We start from the raw sequence: 19,112 nt of genomic DNA on the forward strand, positions 1-19,112 counted from the left end.
GATAAAGAGTTGCGAGCGTATCGTGCATATCAGCGTTACTTTCACACTCTGCTCACTATGTGTGGCTGTTGGTACATGCCCACAAAATCCGGCAGGTGCATGAACTTCTTGGCAGCTGGTGTGCTCTTGGTGGTAATCTCTTACGCAATTGTGAACTTGCATATGTGCTATATCCACAGACATAATTTGGTAATTATGATGAAATGTGTCGGCGTTGCAATATCTTCATTTAGCGCCATTCTCAAGGTACGAACCAGGAGCAGCTTGCATTTTATTAAGTAGAAGAGCAAGATCAGAATAATATTTTACAATGAGAAACATATTAATATATTTGCTCGCAAAATTTCGAAATGGATTACGTTACGCACTTCAATTAATTCTGGAGATACATGTTTTTTACTATATGTATAATGACATTCGTTAAAAGATCAACCAGATATGTCGTCGAATTAAAGATTCGCAACAGAAATAATACACGAATTATGCAAGATTTTTTAGCAAATATATTGAAAAAATATATTTAATCCTCCGTCACCCATATGGGGTTTTAAAGCCCCAAGCAAAATTTCTTTCTTGCAGTTCTTCGTGGAAAGAAGAACGTAATGTTGGATATTTTTTTAGAGATGGGAGGTACCAAACATCGCCTCCTTCTCTCGACGAAGAACTGCAAGAGAAAAATTTCGCATGGAGCTTTAAGCCCTGTATGGATGATAGAGGTGTTAATCCGCTAATATATCAGTTGATCTTTTAATAAGCGTTACTTCTTTGAAACGTTCCATATATCTCTAACGAAAAAGATTTTCCATTTGAAACTAAAATATGACAGTTTAAAAATTGTATCAAACGTGCCACGTCAGTCTCTGTGCAGCTTCTTTGTCTCGCGTGTAGAAAAAAATATGAGTTTCTGGTTTTCTTTAAGATTTCAACTTTCCTGCACAATCGGGGGTCTCTGATAAATTATCACCAGACGCTAAATGATCTTTTCGAGGAGGAACTTCTACGGGATAAAAAAATCCGGACGATAATGTTTTCATCCCTGCCCACAATATACACCCTGACATACACATATGCTGCAATTTTGCTAACATTGACGTTGGCGTTTTTTGCGCCTCCTTATTTATCCATAATCCGCGGTCTCTGTCATTTCCATTCAACTACAAATTACAGCCTACCAATCACTAGGGGATACGGATACTTTTGGACCGTTCCTCGCAACTATCTGTATCATTTTCATCTGCTCTTCGAGACGGGCGGAGTATGGATCAGCGGCGTCACGGCATGCGGCATGGATAACGCCTTTGGCTTTTATATCTATCAATTTGCCTCAGTAATGCACGCCATGACCTTTAGGCTCACGAATCCTTTGCCCACCGAGAGCTTCTCAGACGTCCTAAAGTCATGCGTGGCAAAGCATCAGAAACTAATGCCATGCCGCAATACGTTGGAGCACATCTACGGACCCATTGCCTTTTGGCACATTGTCACCAACGCCGTACTCCTTTGCGCATTGATATACGAGGCGATGTCAGTACGTCGATACATTAATGCAAAATTTGATGTTCGATTTCGCTTATATAATAAATGTTATGGTTGTACAATTGCTACCGTCGGATCGCTAATGTAACGTCAGAATAAATTTAAACGTGTTTAAGTTCTATACATTTGGAGAACATTTGCAAATATTGAATAAAAAAAGGTCATAATTTTTTTGCGGAGCCTAATATAGCTTCAGTAAAGTAAAATAATCTAATAATTTGTAATAATTTTTGCTCCTTTTTTTAAGAATAGGAACAAAGATTACGCTACGCGTGTAAAATTGTTTTATTGGACGCATGTCCGATATTATCACATTGCGCAAATGTTTCATAATATGATACTAATTGTTAAACATTTGAAACAGGTCTCGGACTCTAATACTTTCAACATAGGCGTATCTGTGACTTACGCTACAACCAAATTTCTCCAAACATTTACGTATGCATGGTATGGCACACTCCTCACAAATGCGGTAAGTTTTAATGATTTACTAAAACAATTATAATGACTCAAAATAATTTCCTATATATGTATATACTATATTAACTATATCTATATGTTTAGAGCGAGGACTTTCGTAAAGGAATATATTTTGGCGAATGGCCTAATTCTAATCTGGATCATCACGTGAGAACGAACGTCATTCTAATGATGATTCAAAAACCAATGACGATAAACGCAGTTTTCTCTCTCGTTGACATGAACATGTTCACCAATGTAAGTACTGAAATCCTAATCGATTGAGTAAATCTTTGTGGAACCTTATGATTTCGTCGGAATTATTTCGAGCTTTATAGCGCTATCACTTTATAATTATATTCATATTTCATTTTTTGAAAATTGAAGATTCAAAACTTTAGAGACTGAGAACGCACAAAATGTGATTACGACAATCTTGAGCAATAAATTAAGATATTTTGCATTAATTCTATTTTTTTAATTACTTTAAATTAAATCTATATTGTAGAATTTATACAGAACATATATATATATATATATATATGTATAAAAAATTAAGAGATTTTAATTACTGTTCTGAATATATCAATTAAAAACTTCTTTTTATCATTGAAGTTGATTTCTTTGAATTTCTTTCAACTTCATTTTTTACAAAGTTTAGAAAAGTCTCTACATCAATTAATAACATTTACTATTATGTATATTTTTCACATATTAAACTAATTTTAATCGTTTTATTTTTATTTGTAGTTCGTTAATACTACAGTGTCCTATTTCTTCCTGTTGCAATCTATCAGTGATAAAGGCGAATAATGATGGCTGTTACGTATGTTGTATGTTTTGTATGGCAAACTTGTAAAATTATTACGAAAGTACAATCAATTTATTGCTATCAGTATTAACAGCTCTTATTATTACACTATTAATCCGCAATTTATATTGAAACAATAACGTATTATTACTTCACTGTTTATTGCATTTCACCTTTTATTTAACTCAAATGACAGTGATTTTCCGAGATTAATAGCCAGCGGAAGTTTAGGTAAACTTTTAAAAATGTGTAGAACGACTCGAATTCGTTGTGTGTTTAATATGCTATATGTTATTAAATGACATTTTAAATTAAACGTTTACTTTCTAAAGTCTCGATAGACGACACGTATCATGCAAATAGCCACAAAAAGAGATACTTCAAAGCAACGCCAATACAGATTGTCATCTTTCAATATTAGTTCTGATTTTCAAAAAAAACGTAAAATTTCTGTTTCTACCTCGGCGACATTGAATGTAAATCCATCATATCGGACACGTCGGAAACGTTGGTAGGTTTTTCAGAGCGCAAAAATGTTTATTATTAAGAAATTGCGATTAAGGCATGAGTGATTTTTTTTTATTGCATTAAAATGATCTTTTCTCTTTGCTCCAGTACACAGTTTGGAATCAGGAATTACCGGCGTGGGAGTACACCGCTAGGATACTTCCCTCAATTCCTTTTGCTTTTAAAAGACCATCAAAATACTTTTCATTTAAATCGAATCTTATTATGATATAAATTAAAAATTTAATTTTAATTCAAACTCATTGCAAAATTCTTATGAGTAGACGCATGTGTATCGTACATCGATCAATATGCACGCACTAATTCATTCTTTGTTTTCTAGTAATGTGATTTAGTTTAGTAATTAGATTGCAGGCGCGTAAGTTTATGATTTCATCGTGATAAAAGATCTTTTCTCGGTGCGTCAGTATTGAATAATAATTATTGAAACGGAGTACGTTACCGAGCTTTTCCGATTCTGAATGAACTCCGATCGGAATTGTCATTACGTTTCCTCGGAAAGATTGAAAATACGATTTATAATAACGTACATACCCAGAATAACGTATATAGACCTCAGACCGCTTAGACGCTCACACCAGCTCCGACCTATAATTATTAAAACAAAGTACGTTACCGGCTTTTCCGACTCTGAATGAACTCCGATCGGAATTGTTATTACGTTTCCTCGGAAAGATTGAAAATACGATTTATAATAACGTACATACCCAGAATAACGTTTATAGACATCAGACCGCTTTAGACGCTCAGACCAGCTCCGACCTTGGCCGCCGAAAGACAGATTCCGACTGGTAATTGACTGGTAACTGGTATACCGATCGCATTCTCGAACCCATCGAAAAGAGTTGCTGTCCCTCGACGCAGTCTTCTTGGACAGTCTATCACAGCCTATCAGGGGCGCGAACGCGGGCACCAAATGCACCAATTACGCGCGACGGCCTCTTCTCCGCGGCCGCGCGCGCGCGCGATCGGCGCGATTGTTTTCCGAACGCACTCGCTCTCACTAGGTTAAGTGACCGCGCTTCTGACCGAAAGTGCTCCGTTAAAAACTCACGGTCGGCCTCGTGCGGCCGTCGAACGTCTCGCGGGAGGAAAGATCGAACGTCAGACTCGTCGATCGGTCGTCGGTCGAACGGTACGTACGAGGGACGGCGCAGCGGCGTTCGCCCGCACGGTCGACTCGGCACGTCACCCCATCCCCTCCGCGCCCCCTGCCCCCCTGCCGTGTCCACTCCTTTAGCCGGCCGGAACCATCTTGCGCCGTGACGCGACGTCGCGATTTTCCCGCGTGCTGGCGAATCGCTCGCAGGAAGCGGTCCCGCGGAGAGATAGCAGCGAATGCAAATGGCTGTCACGGCCGTGCGCGCGTGCCCGCTTACGGTTGCCGCGTGTCCGACGCACGAGCGTGTCGCGAGACTCGCGAGATCGTCGCGCGCGATCGATATGTGATGACCGGCGTCGGCGGTCGGTCGGTTATCGTGCTGCTGTTGCTGCTTGCGGCTTGAATCGTGCCTCGTCGTCGCGTCCGGGCATTTAACGCGTTAACGTGCGTGTGACACGCGGGAAATCCGCTCGTGACGGGTGCGAGAGAGCGCAAGAGAAAGAGAGGGAGAAGGAGCGAGAGACGGACCCGCGCGCGCCCGCGCGCACGCACGCACGTGTGTGTGCGCGACCTCCGCGGCGGCGAGCGACTCCCGTCCGGTAGCCGCGTGTTGGGGAGTGAAAAACCGGGGCCCGGGGGGGGGGGACCAAGCCCGCGACACCGCGGCGACATCGGCGACGGTGATCCCGCGCGCCAAGAAACTGAAGGAGCTCCACAGCTCCACGCCAGATGGTCACCGCGCTCGTCTCGCCAGTAAATCGACCGGGGACCGCTGTACGTCGGCGAGCAGGTAAACAATCACCGGAGGCGTTATCTCCCACCGTGTGCCTTCCCGCCGGAGCCTTCCACGATTGCATGAGTAATATCGGTCTGTATCTCGAAGCACTTTGTTGTTTTGCGAGCGATTGAACGATTATCGGAGCCTCGATCGGGATTAACCCTCGCGCTGGAGCCTTCCGCGCTCGCAAAATTCTTATCTGCGTGAGCAATTACGTGTTTATCTCATTTCACACGCGTAGGTGATGTTCCACACGATGTTCTCCTCGAGTCTGTCTCGTTATTGTAGTCAATATGGTGCGCACGAAGGTGGAAATTTATGTTTCACGTTTTATTGCAGGTGTATCTGCTTAACGGAGACCAAGAGAGGGAATTTTGTAGGGTGAGACAAAAATGCCTGCGGTCAGTGTATGCGATCCTATCGCGGCCAGGCTCCACTGCGCTTTGAACGGCAGTCCGTCCAAGACCTCGGACGATCTGTCGCTGGAGCTGGTGAGCAATGCCTCGCGGATCATGCAAACGGAGATCCGTTACGAGGAATTGAAGGATTTCCAAGCGACGAGTCAGGTACAGGCCAACTGCAACATCTTCCTCAACCTGTCCCCTTCCGAGAATTTAGACGGGAGCAAAGCGAAGGATGGTGTTGGCTACAAGAAAAAAAATGACCCAAACAAAGGGCTGGTTTTGCCGGAACCGGCTGTCACCCTGTACTCCCCCAAGAAGGTCCATCTCGGATGGAAAGGCACGTGTCCGGTCGGAGCTGGCATGTATAACGTTGGGAATACTTGTTATCTGAACAGCACTCTTCAAGCGTTGTTTCACGTTCCGGCTCTCGTCAACTGGCTGCTGTCTGATCCGCATCATAATTCCAAGTGCGAACAAAACAGTAAGTTCCCGTGTTCTATTGTACATTTTGCTTGTCGCGCACGCGTCTCTGAAAAATATTGCATAAAAAGTTATAATAGTATAGTTTTGTATGGTGTTTTGATAATAGGATAGTTTTAGATGGCGGTGGGGAATGCCTTACGTGTGCAGTGGCCAAGACTCTACAGTTCAGTCATCAGAAGTCTGGCGGTGCGATCAAACCGTTTTACATATATAATAAATTAAAGCGTACGTACTCACTTCCGATGATAAGTTTATCACCCGCGCATCGAAATACAAAAATTGTAATGGGACGCGTATTCCTGCAGTCATTTGCCGAACTATGGTGCCTGGACAACAAGAAGATGCTCACGAATTTTTACGCTATTTATTGGAGGGGATGGAACGCGCGTATTTGACTAGGCATAAAGCGACTAAGTTGGATAACTACTCTAAGGAAACGACACCTATTAATCAAATATTCGGTGGCTATATACGTACTGAAGTAAAGTGCCTGCAATGTCAACATGTATCTACCACGTTTCAACACTTTCAAGTAAGTAATTTATCGCATGTAACAGTTACACAATTGAGTTTCGTGTGACGGTTTTTTTTTATTGTTATTATTATTAACAAACGTCTGTGTGAATTTTAACAGGATTTGCTTGTGGATATACGCAAGGCGAATACACTGGACGAAGCATTAAATAGTTACTTCAGTAGAGAACAGTTGGACAACAATGACTATAAATGTGAAGCCTGTAAGAGAAGAGTTCCTGCCACCAAGCAGTTCACGCTGGAGCGCCCGCCAAAAGTGTTGTGTGTACAGTTGAAACGATTTAGCTTTTTAGGGGGAAAAATATCTAGACACATCGGTTTCAAACAGACTATAGATATGGGCCAGTATTTGTGGAGAGAACCGGGCGAATCTCCCAAACAGCTAACTTATAAACTTATGTCGATGGTGACGCACATGGGCCCTTCCGTAAATTGCGGCCACTATACGGCGGTTGCGCAAGTGTCGAGCGGTCAATATTATTCCTTCGACGACTCTTGCGTTCGTCCAATAAGCCTTAATAATGTATTAAGTACAAACGCGTACATTATGATTTTCGAAATGGAAAACTATAGCCAAAATCAACAGATCGCGAAAATGAACGGCACGACAGTCGCGAAGACTGTGCCGACTTCGCTGTCCAATTCTACGAATAAACCTCCCGTATCCAGAGCCTCGACGTCCGCTGGATGCTCGAACGGATCGTCAAGCGGATTGTTAAACAACCTCAGTAATTCGAGTAAAACGACGTTAATCGGTCCGCAGCTCCCCCCGCAAAGAAGTATAGAATTAAATCTTCCTGTACAAAAATCCAATGACGCTATTAGTACGCAATTATCACAGAAAACACAGGAAAAGTCGCAGCCAAGGTTAGTCGTGCACAATAAAAACGGAAAGGTTCTGAATGGAAACAGTTTGGTGCCCTATGACGCCGGGTCCAGTGAGGAAGAGGACAATTGTTCCTCCGAGTCGGGGACTTCGAAAAATCAAACGTCGAATACCGCGTCCCGAATTAATGTCACGAACGGTGTGCCAAAATGCCTTCTCGCGAAAGATGTAACGAAAACAATCTCCAATTCGAAAGAGTTACAGAAAACTAATTCCAAGAGCAATACCAACGGCGTGTCGACAACAACGATGCAAGTTACGATTGTAGACTGTACAAAAAATGGATCTAACAGCAACGGCCGGATAAGCGTGCTGAAGCATCAAAATGGGAAAACGGACACGAATGGTCAGTCGGAGCAACGCGATAAAGAGTGGCGCCAGACTGTCAGAATTAAAAATGGACAAGAGGAGACTGTATCTACGAAGGCTACAACTAACAATGTTAAAAGCTGGCAAGCTAAGGACAGAGGGGACTTTACTCCCAGTGGCTCGTCGTCCAATGGATGGTCGCATTCTGAGACGAGGTAAATTCTTTCACATATCTAAATCTAAATAATGCAATTTTGTATAAGACGATAAACGAAAAATAATCTATTATATCTGTTCTAGTAATTCGACGCCGAGTGCCGCGGCTGTGCGAAATTTTAACGGTACCAATCGCTCGGATACCGTTTCACACTTAATGAAAATGTCGCATCGCGGATACGGCAGTTCCTCAGGTTAGTACGTCTGATTTAATCGTGAAAATTCAATCGTAAGTCAATCCAGTTGTAAAAAGATCAAAAAATCTATTATAATTTCATGTCTTCAACTTTTATAGTAACGAATTGGAATGGCAATAGAACGCAGCTCGACCGCGACGTCGATAACGACAGACGAGAAGAACGTAAACGTCATTTTAACGCGGACGACGAGGAGATAGATAAGGGTCGGACAAAGAAGGTCAAGGACTACACGAATCGTCGGTACGAGGATAGGTCCAGCTACAATTCATTCCAAGGACACCAAAACAAAACCTGGAATCGATTTAACTTTAATCATCCTCGAAGACAACATTACAATACTTCCTATCCGCGGTCGCGGCACGGGAACAATTATAGACCGTCACGTTATAGATTTCACCCTAGATATCACTTATAGATATCGAATGCTCATTCTCGCTGCCACCAGCAGCGTGGGCGATCGGCAAAGGTTTTAGAAACTATATCGACAGTTCAGAAAGCGACCAGTTTCAATAGACTGTGCTATTATACACTGATTGATTTTGTAGAATAGTTATCATTTTTCAATATGAAAGTGAATTTGGAAATAATGAACTGTTGAATTTCGACAGTTTGTATGTTCATTCGAATGATGACTCATTTATGGTGGTTCATTCAAGAAACATAATGCATGTTCCTGATAAACTTGTGGCATTTTTTGCCCCTATGTTGCATAAGTTTGGTACACATGTATATCGTATGGATCGATCCATGGGGGATGAGTATCACCAACTGTACCATTTTGTGTTCAACGTGGATTATTAATTATAGAAAATTATAATTTTTTTTTTCTGATCATGATTTATGAACAACTAGCTGTAGTTTTGAGATACATGTTCACCATTAAATTCTCATGAGACGTTTGCGAAATTGAATATAATAATTGTTAATATTAGAATGTGAACAGTTCATTTTTAGGGAAAAAATGAAATAATTTAAAAATAAACAACATTATCAGAATTTTAACTAACTTAAATGAGTAATTCCAAATTACATTTAGTAAGTAAAAAAATAATTCGTTGCTAGATTATTTATCTAAAATATTGAATAAAACTCTCGTCTATTGTACTTTATTCCTTTTACAAGCAATGATAAAATAATACAAAAAATTTTTATTGGCAATATAAAAAGGAAATTTTAAAAGGGAAAATGCTTTTGTGTTAAATTTCTGAATACGTAAAATTTAAGTAGCAAGGAAGCAATTTATTCTATATCCTTCTAAGAGAATGAAATATTTATAATAAATTAAATTGCATATATGTAATTATATGTAATGATCCGTCCTCTTTTTAGTAGAGGTACTCTTCCCCATGTTAGGAAACAATGTTAAAGGAAACAGCCATTCTAGGAAACGACTAGATATGATAATTGGGTTTGTTGTGGCGTTTTGAATCAAATTGTGCAGATTGCAAATCAGCACGTTTGATGGCAGTATCGCGCGATTTTCTTTTACTATAAATGGCACATACCTTGTCAGTAAGTGCGAATTTAAATATGTTTTTAAGTGTTTCTACTGCGATTATTAAGGTAACTGTGTATAACTAAATAAGTAACATATACAGTTATAACAGTTAATAATAATATTAATAATACCGAACATGTGTAATGTAATGATATGTACATTACTTATGATATAATGAGCCCAGGAGCGCTTATAACGTTAAGAAATCACTATTAATGGTTAAAATTACAAAGCCATAAGTTAATTTTTTAAGCGACCCGTGAGTCAATTCTCAATTATCTCACCCCTTATACGATACCTCATTACATCATCTGATAACAAAAAAAAACTAATGTTAGCCGAACGTAAGGGAGATGTCGTATATCAATGAAATTAATACGCGATGTTATAAAGTGACTTATACGCTATACGAGCAAATCGACGCCAGATTTATGTACATGTACGAAAGGACAACAACAGTGTCGTTTATATAAGCCATAACAATCAATAAAAAGAAACCAACTGAATATGTCTATCTACTGAAGAAAGGACACTATCGCATTTCGGACAATATCGAGTTGGCTATGGGAGTATGTTTGTTTAACGGCCAGTTTGAGGCATACCTGAAAATAATTTTTATGAGCAATTATCATGACAACCGACGACGTATCAGCTCAGGACATCGTACAAATTCTGGAAAAAAATGTGAGTTAATGTATATACAAACGTCGAAACGGAGATGTTTCATTTTTCAACTGTTTGGAAATTGTTTACAATGAAGCGAACTCGCAATGTTCACATCCGACTGACATGTATTTCGTACAGGTGAGTATTCTCAAGTCGGAAAGTCACGGTCCGGACGTCACTCTTGAATTCCGCGACAAGTTCGAATTGTTTGGTCAACTGTTGTGCAACCTGACATGTAAATTCGAGTCGTTGTTATATTTATCCGTGAATTACATCTCCACGAACGATCCTAAACAATTTATGAGCGGGATTGTCAGAACGTGGAACTATATTAAAAAGCAGGTAAGACACTTGTATTTTACATATTTATGCATTTCTTGTATAAGTATTTACAGGATTGACGTATCAATTATACAGGTCTGTGAAAAATGTTCCAAGATTCAAGTGGACAGTCATACGCAATCTGGAGTACCGTTATCGTCGCTCCTTGAAAATATAAAGAAAAAGAGATCTGTAATAAAGGAATTTTTGCACGTTCAAGAGACTAAATACAGTCGTGAATATCTCGCGAAATGTTACGTTTTGTTAAATGAAATTGAAGGTCTATTACGTAATCTCAAAAGATCCGATGATAAGGCACGTATCTATGAGTACCGTTAACGTTTAATACATCGTTGGATGTTATAAGAAAAGTTTGCGAAATATGTACACGCCTATAGGATCTTTCCCTAAACAAAATTATATAATTGATCTTCTTTTTTATTTGCAGTTACAGCAATGCATAGCTATATTGAAGTTGAATCCATTCCTTGTTAAGCTAAATTCTGCTGTAGACGCATATGTCTCGAACATTGAGATAACGCCGATCGACACATCCAAGTGTCCAAAACTGGATGTTTTCCCAATTGTCGCCAAACTTCTCACCGGTGAGTTATTGGGCGACGAACCTATGGATCCGCATCGCGTTCTAGCGGATAATGCGCCCAGGAAGCCAGTATGCATTATTAAAATAAAACGCAGAACGGACGTTCCATCGATGACGGCCGTGGAAACGTAAAAGCGCAAAATTATGCATTACAGAAGATAAATGTTATATAAACAATTGTATTTCAGTAATAATTTGTATTTGACAACGTGTCATAAACATCAACGCGCGTCGAACAAATCTCAAGGAATGGAGCTTATCTCTTATCGGTATCCAACGTATGGATTATCCATAATATGTGTATATTATACACGTTCATTTTGGTATCTTAAAAATACTACATACCGCTCGCGATCGTCGTTCTCGATAGTCGGAGACTAGATTTAAAAGATGCCCTCGAGGTCGGGGATAGAGCAGGACGGTGCCAATCTTAGCGCAAGGTCTTTGTGACGTAGGAATTCTGGCGGAAGAATCTGTTTCTTTCTCTGTAAAACAGAGAGGTAAGCGGAATAACATCCATGGTAGTGCCCGAAATGTAAGACAACGAGGATACATCGCTGTTACAACTAACCGGCGGAGGCTGCGGAACGGTGTGCGTGACGTTGGTAGCGACGGGCGCCCATCCTTTCGTGTTCAAGCATTTGTAACAGGACTTGGACTCGCCGAGACACGTAGAATGATACCCATGACCGCAGCCGAACACCACTACGTGATCAGAACATTGCGACAACGGCTGTCTGCACACGGGGCAAGTTACGGAAACGTTGCCGCATGCTCTACCGGCGTCCCTAAATGATAGAAAAATTATGGCATATAAGCTGACGCTAGAAAATTTGTTGCATATATGCATGTAAGATTTGGGGTGCGAAAGTTTGTGAATTTCGTCACGATGAAACCTCTTTTCTGCTTTATTTTCACGTGCTTTTCGTCGCTCAATCTAGACGAAATCTCCATCCCTTCCGCTCTATTGGCATTCAAGAAAATGTTGCATTTTGAAAATTAGTCGAGGAAATTCATCGTGAAGCTTAGCGAACTTTCGCACTCTATTAAAAACTAATTATTTCATATGTAATTAGAACTCCCAGGGTACCTCAAGGATTTTTCCAGAGCCTTGTGAAGTTCTAAGCTCACTAATCGTGCGGTAGTTTCGACTAGGGTTTGCTCGTAACGCGACTGAGTGAGAACTCCGGACAGCAGTTGCCGTATGTCACCCATCGTTCCGCTCGTTGCCGATGGATTTCTCAGAATTTGCTCCAGTATGTTCGATAGTATCGACGTACCACTCAAAGATTCTAGAATTAATCTCAACAATTTGCCGTTCAATACGTCTGCCTTCGGCCTATTGTTCTCCGAATGCGATCGAAACATAACTTCCACGAGGGGCATCCAGTCGAGATTTCCCGCCGATCTCCGACATATCCCCGCGAGCTGAATGGCGGCGTGTACCGTCTCACTTTCCGGAGCCTTATCTTGCCGGTACATCTCCAGCCGATCCTCAAACTCTTTCAGCAGAAGATCGAACGCGTCCTGATAATTACCAAGCTTCTCCAACATTACCGCCTCTGCATCCTTACATTTCCATTTCCGGACGATTTTTAACGCTTCGTCCAATCTACATCCGTGCGGCCCGTGCAAATGACGAACTACGCTCGCCGGCTCCAACTCGCACATTAGCGCTAGATATCTCTCCAAGTGTTCAGTCGTTAATTCTAGAGAAACGTCCTCCTCCTTGTATTGCGCGACCTGATATAATGCTTCTAGCAGCTTGTATTCCAAGTTCACATTATCGATAAAATCCTGCAGTATTGCATCGATCTTGTTTTGCAATCGAGTCGCGATAATCGTGGCAAACTGAAGAGCGTTGATCGTAACGAGAGTTGTGGTGTGAACCGATATAACTTTATCTAACCAGGCGGTCGACAGATGCTCGAACCAGGGCCATATGTCGTGATGTCTCGATGGCTCTAAGATCATGCATTTACATACCGCCACCCAATCTTCTCGCGCACTGTACAGTAATTCCGCGACTCTTATGCTGTAATATAAAGTCGTCATGATAATACATCGCGACGTGTATACTAACGAAGCATAGAGAAACTTATAGGTCAATTAGAGGTACTTACAAACTTGCTCTATTCGCTAAATTTAATAAAGTGTTATCTGAAATATTGCACAACTTTTTAGAATGCAGCAATCCCAACACAGCGCTTTCTCTCTCAGTCTTAAAGTCCTTCGGCAATTCTACGTGCGAGTCGATGCACAATATATCTATCATTCTATTCAACGTACTAGACTCCAGAGTAACCGTGCTTTCGGATACTTCATTCGCGACAAATGTGAGAACCATAAACTGTTGCTCCATCGTGATGTAATCGTTATTTTTCGGAGTAAGCGGCGTACTCGGCATAACAATGCTCAACAAGATGTCTATGAGCCTCTGTCTGTGCCGGAGGCCCATTTCGGAGGTAAATTCTGGCTCCTGAAAAGCGATGGCTATAACGTCGAGGAAGCCCTTCGCATCGAATTTCAGTAACGTTCTCAGGTACGGATACTGCCTCTCCATATCAGTCGCCAAACTCGAATGCTGAGATAACAAGCCTCTCAATATGTCCGCTTTCGCTTTCTGCGGCATGCCCTCGGGAAGCTCGTCCTTGGGAAATCCGCGACCAGCGAGACAGCAGCTGGTATAAACTAGAATGGCGTTGCCGAGTTTTATACAGTCTCGAGAAAGCGCGGCTTTTGAGTCCTGTAATAAATTCTGTAGTACCGGTACCAATTGATGAATGGGCGCTGTGAAATCGCCCAACGCTGTTGTCTGGAGATAAATCAGCGCTTCCCAAAGTCCGCGCTGACGACAGATTGTCGTTACCTACAGACAAAAATGTACGTTCTGGAATCGTAGACGTTCATAAAAATCATTTTTTTTTTATTTTAAAACGTAAACGTCTATTTTTCACTGTCACAACGCTCGCAAATGGTGAGACTTACTTGGTGAATATCTAAGCAATCCACATTGAGCAGAACCACGATCGCTTCCAGCGAATCTACTTTGTCTTCTTGATCATAAAGAGAAACTAATTGCTGGGCAATCAGCGGCGGCAATCTTGGTTGAAGACTACCATCTAGCAGAGGAGCTTCGAGGGCGTGCAAGTAACTAGTTTTCAGTCCTTCCGACTCGAAGACTATGTCCCACAACTTTCCGTATAGCAGATCTATATTTTCCAATTGTATGCAGTAATCGACGCAGGTGAGTACTATCGTATCGTAGTCTATATTTTCGTCCACCAAACACTGATTTAATTCGTCCATATACTGCACCAATACCTCGCAAACTTTATCACGCGCTATTTGCTTGCGACGTTGCTTAGAACCTCGCAGGCCGATAACTGCCTTGCCTTTGTCTTGATAAAAGGAAAGGCCCAATGCTAACGCCTCGGGGAAACGTTTCTAAAATACGATAAAATATTCTTATTCCCATAGTCGGATAATTTTTATCGCTTTGAACTGACCTGCATGATTAGATGTTGCAACCTTTCAGTCCATGTTCTCATACATATCACATGTAAACTCTTTATACCTAATAACAACAGCTGCGTACCGAAGACTACAACGGTGTTGTAGCACGCCCGCTCACCGGCTAGCGCCATCGCCTGTGCAAAATATAATGTAAATGTAGTAGTACCAAATATATTTCTCTTTGTTCTCGCACACCATTCCTCGTACCTTGGAAACATTTCCGCCGGTAGATAATCCCTTAAAATGACTAGAAGCGTAAGAAATACCAACGCGACTCATGTCTAACGTCTCCAAATTATCCTGCGCTCTTACGTCTAACAAATGCAATTTCTCTTGAGCATCCAGTATCACGAGAGATCTCGGATTTAACCACCTCAAATTGCTTATCATATACGGTAGCGTAATTCTTCGAAGGGGCGACAGTTTTACCCGCGTACCAATTTCAGTATATACCTTGTCAACAGACAATATTTTTTTTAGTATTTTTAAAATATAAATGTAAACTGATAGAATATAATGCAGTTAATCATACTTGATAAAAATACACCACGTTGTCCCTCGCAAGCGCCAATACCGGATCGATCACGCGAGAGCCGTCAGCCGTTTGTATGACAACTAGTTGCCAGGACAGTTGCGGTGGTGCTATCGCGGCACCGGTCAACGGATGACTTAATACAACGCGCATTCGCGGTCTTATGCAGACTACAATTACCTACAAAATAAGATAAATGTTATATACATTTAGCCGAATATTATATTTTCGAGTCTATTACGAAGCACAACCTTCGATAACGTCGCCATTGCTACTAATGTATAATTTTTCAGTGGATGCGACGGCAAATGATTCAACAGCAGAGGCTCCAGAGTGCACACCTCTCCCTTGGAGCCGCTAAACAAACATCTACTGTCGCAACCTCGCACGCCCATCACTCTAGTGAAATTCAGTTCGAACACCGAGCCACCGCTGTCGCTGCACAAAGCTATTTTTGGCGAATCTGTAAACTGAAGTGGCTGGTTCAAAACTGTCAATCAAACAGATAGACTAATTTCACGCATGTGCAAGGGAATTGACGGCAGATTATACCTTAACGTGTAACACAGCAGTGTCGAGCGGGTGTACATCGGTGAGGATTCTTAAAACTTTTCCATTACTGCTATCTAACATCAAGATGTGTCCCCTGACGAAACCAGCTAGTACTCTACTACCGTCGTGGTTGAAGCAAAGAGCGGAAACGGAACCTTGGTGTCTCGCCTCCTGATCGCACCATCGCAATGTTTGCGAAGAATCAAAGCCCAGTATCAAACCGTGGCTGGTACCAATTACCAGCATGTTCCCACCGGCTGCGACCGCGCTGGCCAAACCAGCGTTGACTCTCTCCTGCATAAATCACATTGAACAATGACTATTTCAGGCTCGGTTACCATGCACGCGGCACGTAACAGATGCTCAAAAATCTAAGGAAGACGTCTCCCGATATCTTTCGCATAATGAATGGAGTAATTGCTCACATTGGCCGATACAATTTGTGATGTTATTCCTTTGAGTATGACATGCCTTAAGATAACACCCGAGGACGGTCTCTGAGCGGTCTTGGAGGATTTATTTAACGAATTCAGCGACAGGTGACTGCCGATGCTGGTTGTCTCGCTGCTGCCGAGTTTCTCTACCAATGGCACACCGACATCGTCCTCCGTCTCTGACAGTGACTCGTAATCGGGCTCCATCAGGATGCTCTCTAAGGTGGGTAATTCTTCCACGATTGGGATGGCATATTCCGTGTTATCTAACTAGAAGGAATGCGGCATTAATGCTGTTATCAGAACAATTCCGGTGAATTAAATTGCAACGATATAAATCATGACAGGCGAAAAAGATATTAATTAGGAGTACAAGCCGGCAAGTGACACAACGCGATTTGCTCAACGAGATCACGTTGCGTCAGGTATGTTTTATACAATATAACTGTCGCACAGGCGATCGCGGTTGCATAGGTAAATAGATACCTCCTCGATATCTAAATTGATAGCCTCCGTAACGAGACACTCGTCACTGTCGGATACAAATTCGTTCTCGGCCATCTTATTACGGGTTGAGTTACGTTATCGCGGCCCCGGTCAGAACGGCTGATCTACATGCATGTGTATTTGACAATTGTTTGACACTTTTGTTTTCGTTCTACATATTCGCGAGAGTGCGAGAGCGAGAGCGCGCGTAGCCTATAGATATGGGTGGTGTGGAATTCCTGCCACGACGTCCCGTCGCCCGCGATTGGCTCTCCCAAGTCTCCCATGCCCGGCGGATTGCCAATAAAAGTCGGAGCACATGGTCTCGAAGGAAACGTCAAAAAGGTACTTTCTGCACTCGTCTTTTTCTCCCTTTTAAATTAAAAGGCACTTGCCTCTCGACAAAGACAATACGGCCAGGATCCTCTTTTCTTGTTATATTTTTCCCAAAAGTCTTATAATTTAGGATAGACGCTGTACTTTCTGCTCAAAGCGTAAAAAAATGTATGTACTGACAGCACTGAAAAATCTACAGTTCACGTCACGCATACTGTAGATTTTCAGTACTGCCAGTGCACTTCGGAGTAGTTCGGAGCGCGTTCCTCGCCGCAAGTTTACAATTTCGCGTTGTTGATCCGTTGAGGTTAGGTTATGTTAAGACGCACGTGTGTGTGTGCGTGTGCGAAGATTAAACTCTCTCTCGTCAGCTGCATCACGTTAAAATGCCGCTGATAGTGGTAACTGGCGTACCGTGCAGCGGCAAAACGACGAGGAGCGTCGAGCTGAAGAGTTACTTCGAGGAGAAGTTGAAGGGCAGCGGGCAGACCGTGGAGATAATCAGCGAGAGCGACGCGATAATCCAGGCGGGCTACGATAAAAATGTATATTTTGCTGGTAAGTCGAGGAGTAAAGTGGATATTTCCACGAAGACAAACGTTCCCATAAATATAATCTCATATCTGTAGATATTTTAGATGCCGTGTCAAATAATCGTGCCAATCTGTCTTGTATTTTTCAGATTCGAAAAAGGAGAAGGCTGTTAGGAGCTCAATAAAGTCGAACATCCAACGTAAACTGGACTCCAACAGCTTGTTGATATTCGACGGCAGCAATTACATCAAGGGGTATCGATACGAGATCTACTGCACGACCAAATTGTACAAGACTCCTCAGTGCACGCTGCACTGCAACTTGCCGATCGAACAAGCCTGGCTGTGGAACAACAAACGACTCGAGTCGGATCGGTACAGCGAGGAGATCTTCGACTCGCTTGTATCCAGGTGATTGCACAATGATAATAGAATAATCATATGAAACTCATCGACGATCTCCGTAATATTTATACATTAAATATAACAGGTACGAAGTACCAGAAGCTACAAATCGATGGGACTCACCACTTTTCACAGTTATGCCGGAGGACAATCTAACGTGTGACGAAATTTACTGCTACCTCTACAAAGGCAAATTGCCGAAGCCAAATTTAAGTACCCAGAACGTTGGTATCTTTTTTCCTCCTTTCTTTTGATGATCTTTTGGTGCAACCGATGATCAGGTATCTTACGCAGACATTTATCCTTTCAGGCGCCGTTAGCGTCCACGAATTACCTGTACGAATTGGATAATATAACGAAAGATGTAATAAACGTAAGTTATGTGCAGTAATTCGAGTGTGTACTCCATATCGATGGAGGAAGTGATTGAGCGTTAAATTCCAGAATTCATATGCAATAGCCACACTTTTGTTCTTTATATAATCTATATAAAGTAATCTACTGTATATACACGTGCTTTATCAAACTATATAATTTAAACGTTAATCAGAAATATTTTTCTTTCATATCGAAGGCGGTATTATCGATGCAACAACTGGGAGTGATCCACGATATAAAAATACCAGGTTCTAGCGTGAATTTAAAACGCGCGGCCGCACCGTCGAGACTCGCAATGTTACGAAGGCAGTTTATAAACTTTAGTAAAATGCAACAAAATGAAGTTGATCAAATTGCCACATTATTTATACAATATCTCAATAACAACATACTGTAAAACTGAATTTGTATCTTTTTTTTTTAATTTTAACATGACTTTGTACGTATGTATATATGTATATATATATATATATAATCACATTATTATGCAATAATGTCACTCGTACAATTGTACAATATAATGAAAATCATTTAGGTTGTAACATTAGCTTGTAAATAATTTTATAAACCTTTGTCAAATATATCATTATCGAGTTTCAAGCGAA

General features: G+C 41.5%; 6 protein-coding genes across 13 annotated transcripts; 5 read left to right on the plus strand and 1 right to left on the minus strand.

The window, feature by feature from the left end:
- The first annotated feature begins 15 nt into the window (after positions 1–15).
- LOC112465879 lies at positions 16–2,941 on the plus strand. Its single transcript, XM_025033649.1, has 5 exons — positions 16–246; positions 920–1,528; positions 1,901–2,008; positions 2,101–2,253; positions 2,746–2,941. The coding sequence occupies exons 1-5, from the start codon at positions 58–60 to the stop codon at positions 2,806–2,808; spliced, it is 1,122 nt and encodes a 373-aa protein (XP_024889417.1). The 5' UTR covers positions 16–57; the 3' UTR covers positions 2,809–2,941.
- Positions 2,942–4,262: 1,321 nt separating this feature from the next.
- Positions 4,263–10,250, plus strand: LOC112465756 (ubiquitin carboxyl-terminal hydrolase 36-like). 4 transcript variants are annotated; one of them, XM_025033486.1, is made up of 7 exons: positions 4,263–4,469; positions 5,554–6,099; positions 6,213–6,326; positions 6,407–6,633; positions 6,736–8,045; positions 8,131–8,240; positions 8,342–10,250. In XM_025033486.1, the coding sequence occupies exons 2-7, from the start codon at positions 5,607–5,609 to the stop codon at positions 8,659–8,661; spliced, it is 2,574 nt and encodes an 857-aa protein (XP_024889254.1). In that variant the 5' UTR covers positions 4,263–4,469; positions 5,554–5,606; the 3' UTR covers positions 8,662–10,250. The 4 variants fall into 4 exon arrangements, with proteins under 4 accessions (XP_024889254.1, XP_024889248.1, XP_024889269.1 ...); XM_025033480.1 differs by lacking the exon at positions 4,263–4,469 and adding an exon at positions 5,057–5,226; XM_025033501.1 differs by lacking the exon at positions 4,263–4,469 and adding an exon at positions 5,057–5,226 and having other exon boundaries at positions 6,219–6,326.
- A 183-nt stretch (positions 10,251–10,433) lies between these two features.
- On the plus strand, positions 10,434–11,085 carry LOC112465950. Its single transcript, XM_025033770.1, has one exon. It carries the CDS (start codon positions 10,534–10,536, stop codon positions 11,068–11,070), a length of 537 nt encoding a protein of 178 aa, XP_024889538.1. The 5' UTR covers positions 10,434–10,533; the 3' UTR covers positions 11,071–11,085.
- LOC112465886 (vacuolar protein sorting-associated protein 8 homolog) lies at positions 10,742–18,323 on the minus strand. Of its 5 annotated transcripts, none has more exons than XM_025033670.1 (13): positions 18,253–18,323; positions 16,361–16,639; positions 15,936–16,229; positions 15,635–15,853; positions 15,384–15,563; positions 15,059–15,304; positions 14,845–14,985; positions 14,324–14,782; positions 13,459–14,204; positions 12,426–13,370; positions 11,907–12,123; positions 11,681–11,820; positions 10,742–10,896 (listed from the first exon to the last, which is right to left on the minus strand). In XM_025033670.1, the coding sequence occupies exons 2-12, from the start codon at positions 16,574–16,576 to the stop codon at positions 11,719–11,721; spliced, it is 3,765 nt and encodes a 1,254-aa protein (XP_024889438.1). In that variant the 5' UTR covers positions 16,577–16,639; positions 18,253–18,323; the 3' UTR covers positions 10,742–10,896; positions 11,681–11,718. The 5 variants fall into 5 exon arrangements, with proteins under 5 accessions (XP_024889438.1, XP_024889426.1, XP_024889448.1 ...); XM_025033658.1 differs by lacking the exon at positions 18,253–18,323 and adding an exon at positions 16,856–17,067; XM_025033664.1 differs by lacking the exon at positions 18,253–18,323 and adding an exon at positions 16,856–17,067 and having other exon boundaries at positions 10,853–10,921.
- LOC112465953 lies at positions 11,090–11,712 on the plus strand. Its single transcript, XM_025033784.1, has one exon. It carries the CDS (start codon positions 11,114–11,116, stop codon positions 11,465–11,467), a length of 354 nt encoding a protein of 117 aa, XP_024889552.1. The 5' UTR covers positions 11,090–11,113; the 3' UTR covers positions 11,468–11,712.
- On the plus strand, positions 17,504–18,981 carry LOC112465943 (protein KTI12 homolog). Its single transcript, XM_025033756.1, has 5 exons — positions 17,504–17,749; positions 17,874–18,135; positions 18,215–18,353; positions 18,440–18,502; positions 18,704–18,981. The coding sequence occupies exons 1-5, from the start codon at positions 17,578–17,580 to the stop codon at positions 18,902–18,904; spliced, it is 837 nt and encodes a 278-aa protein (XP_024889524.1). The 5' UTR covers positions 17,504–17,577; the 3' UTR covers positions 18,905–18,981.
- The last annotated feature ends 131 nt before the right edge of the window (positions 18,982–19,112 follow it).

The sequence above is a fragment of the Temnothorax curvispinosus genome, unplaced genomic scaffold, assembly GCF_003070985.1.
Source record: "Temnothorax curvispinosus isolate PA1 unplaced genomic scaffold, ASM307098v1 QBEX01001516.1, whole genome shotgun sequence".
Taxonomy (NCBI): Eukaryota; Metazoa; Arthropoda; class Insecta; order Hymenoptera; family Formicidae; genus Temnothorax; species Temnothorax curvispinosus.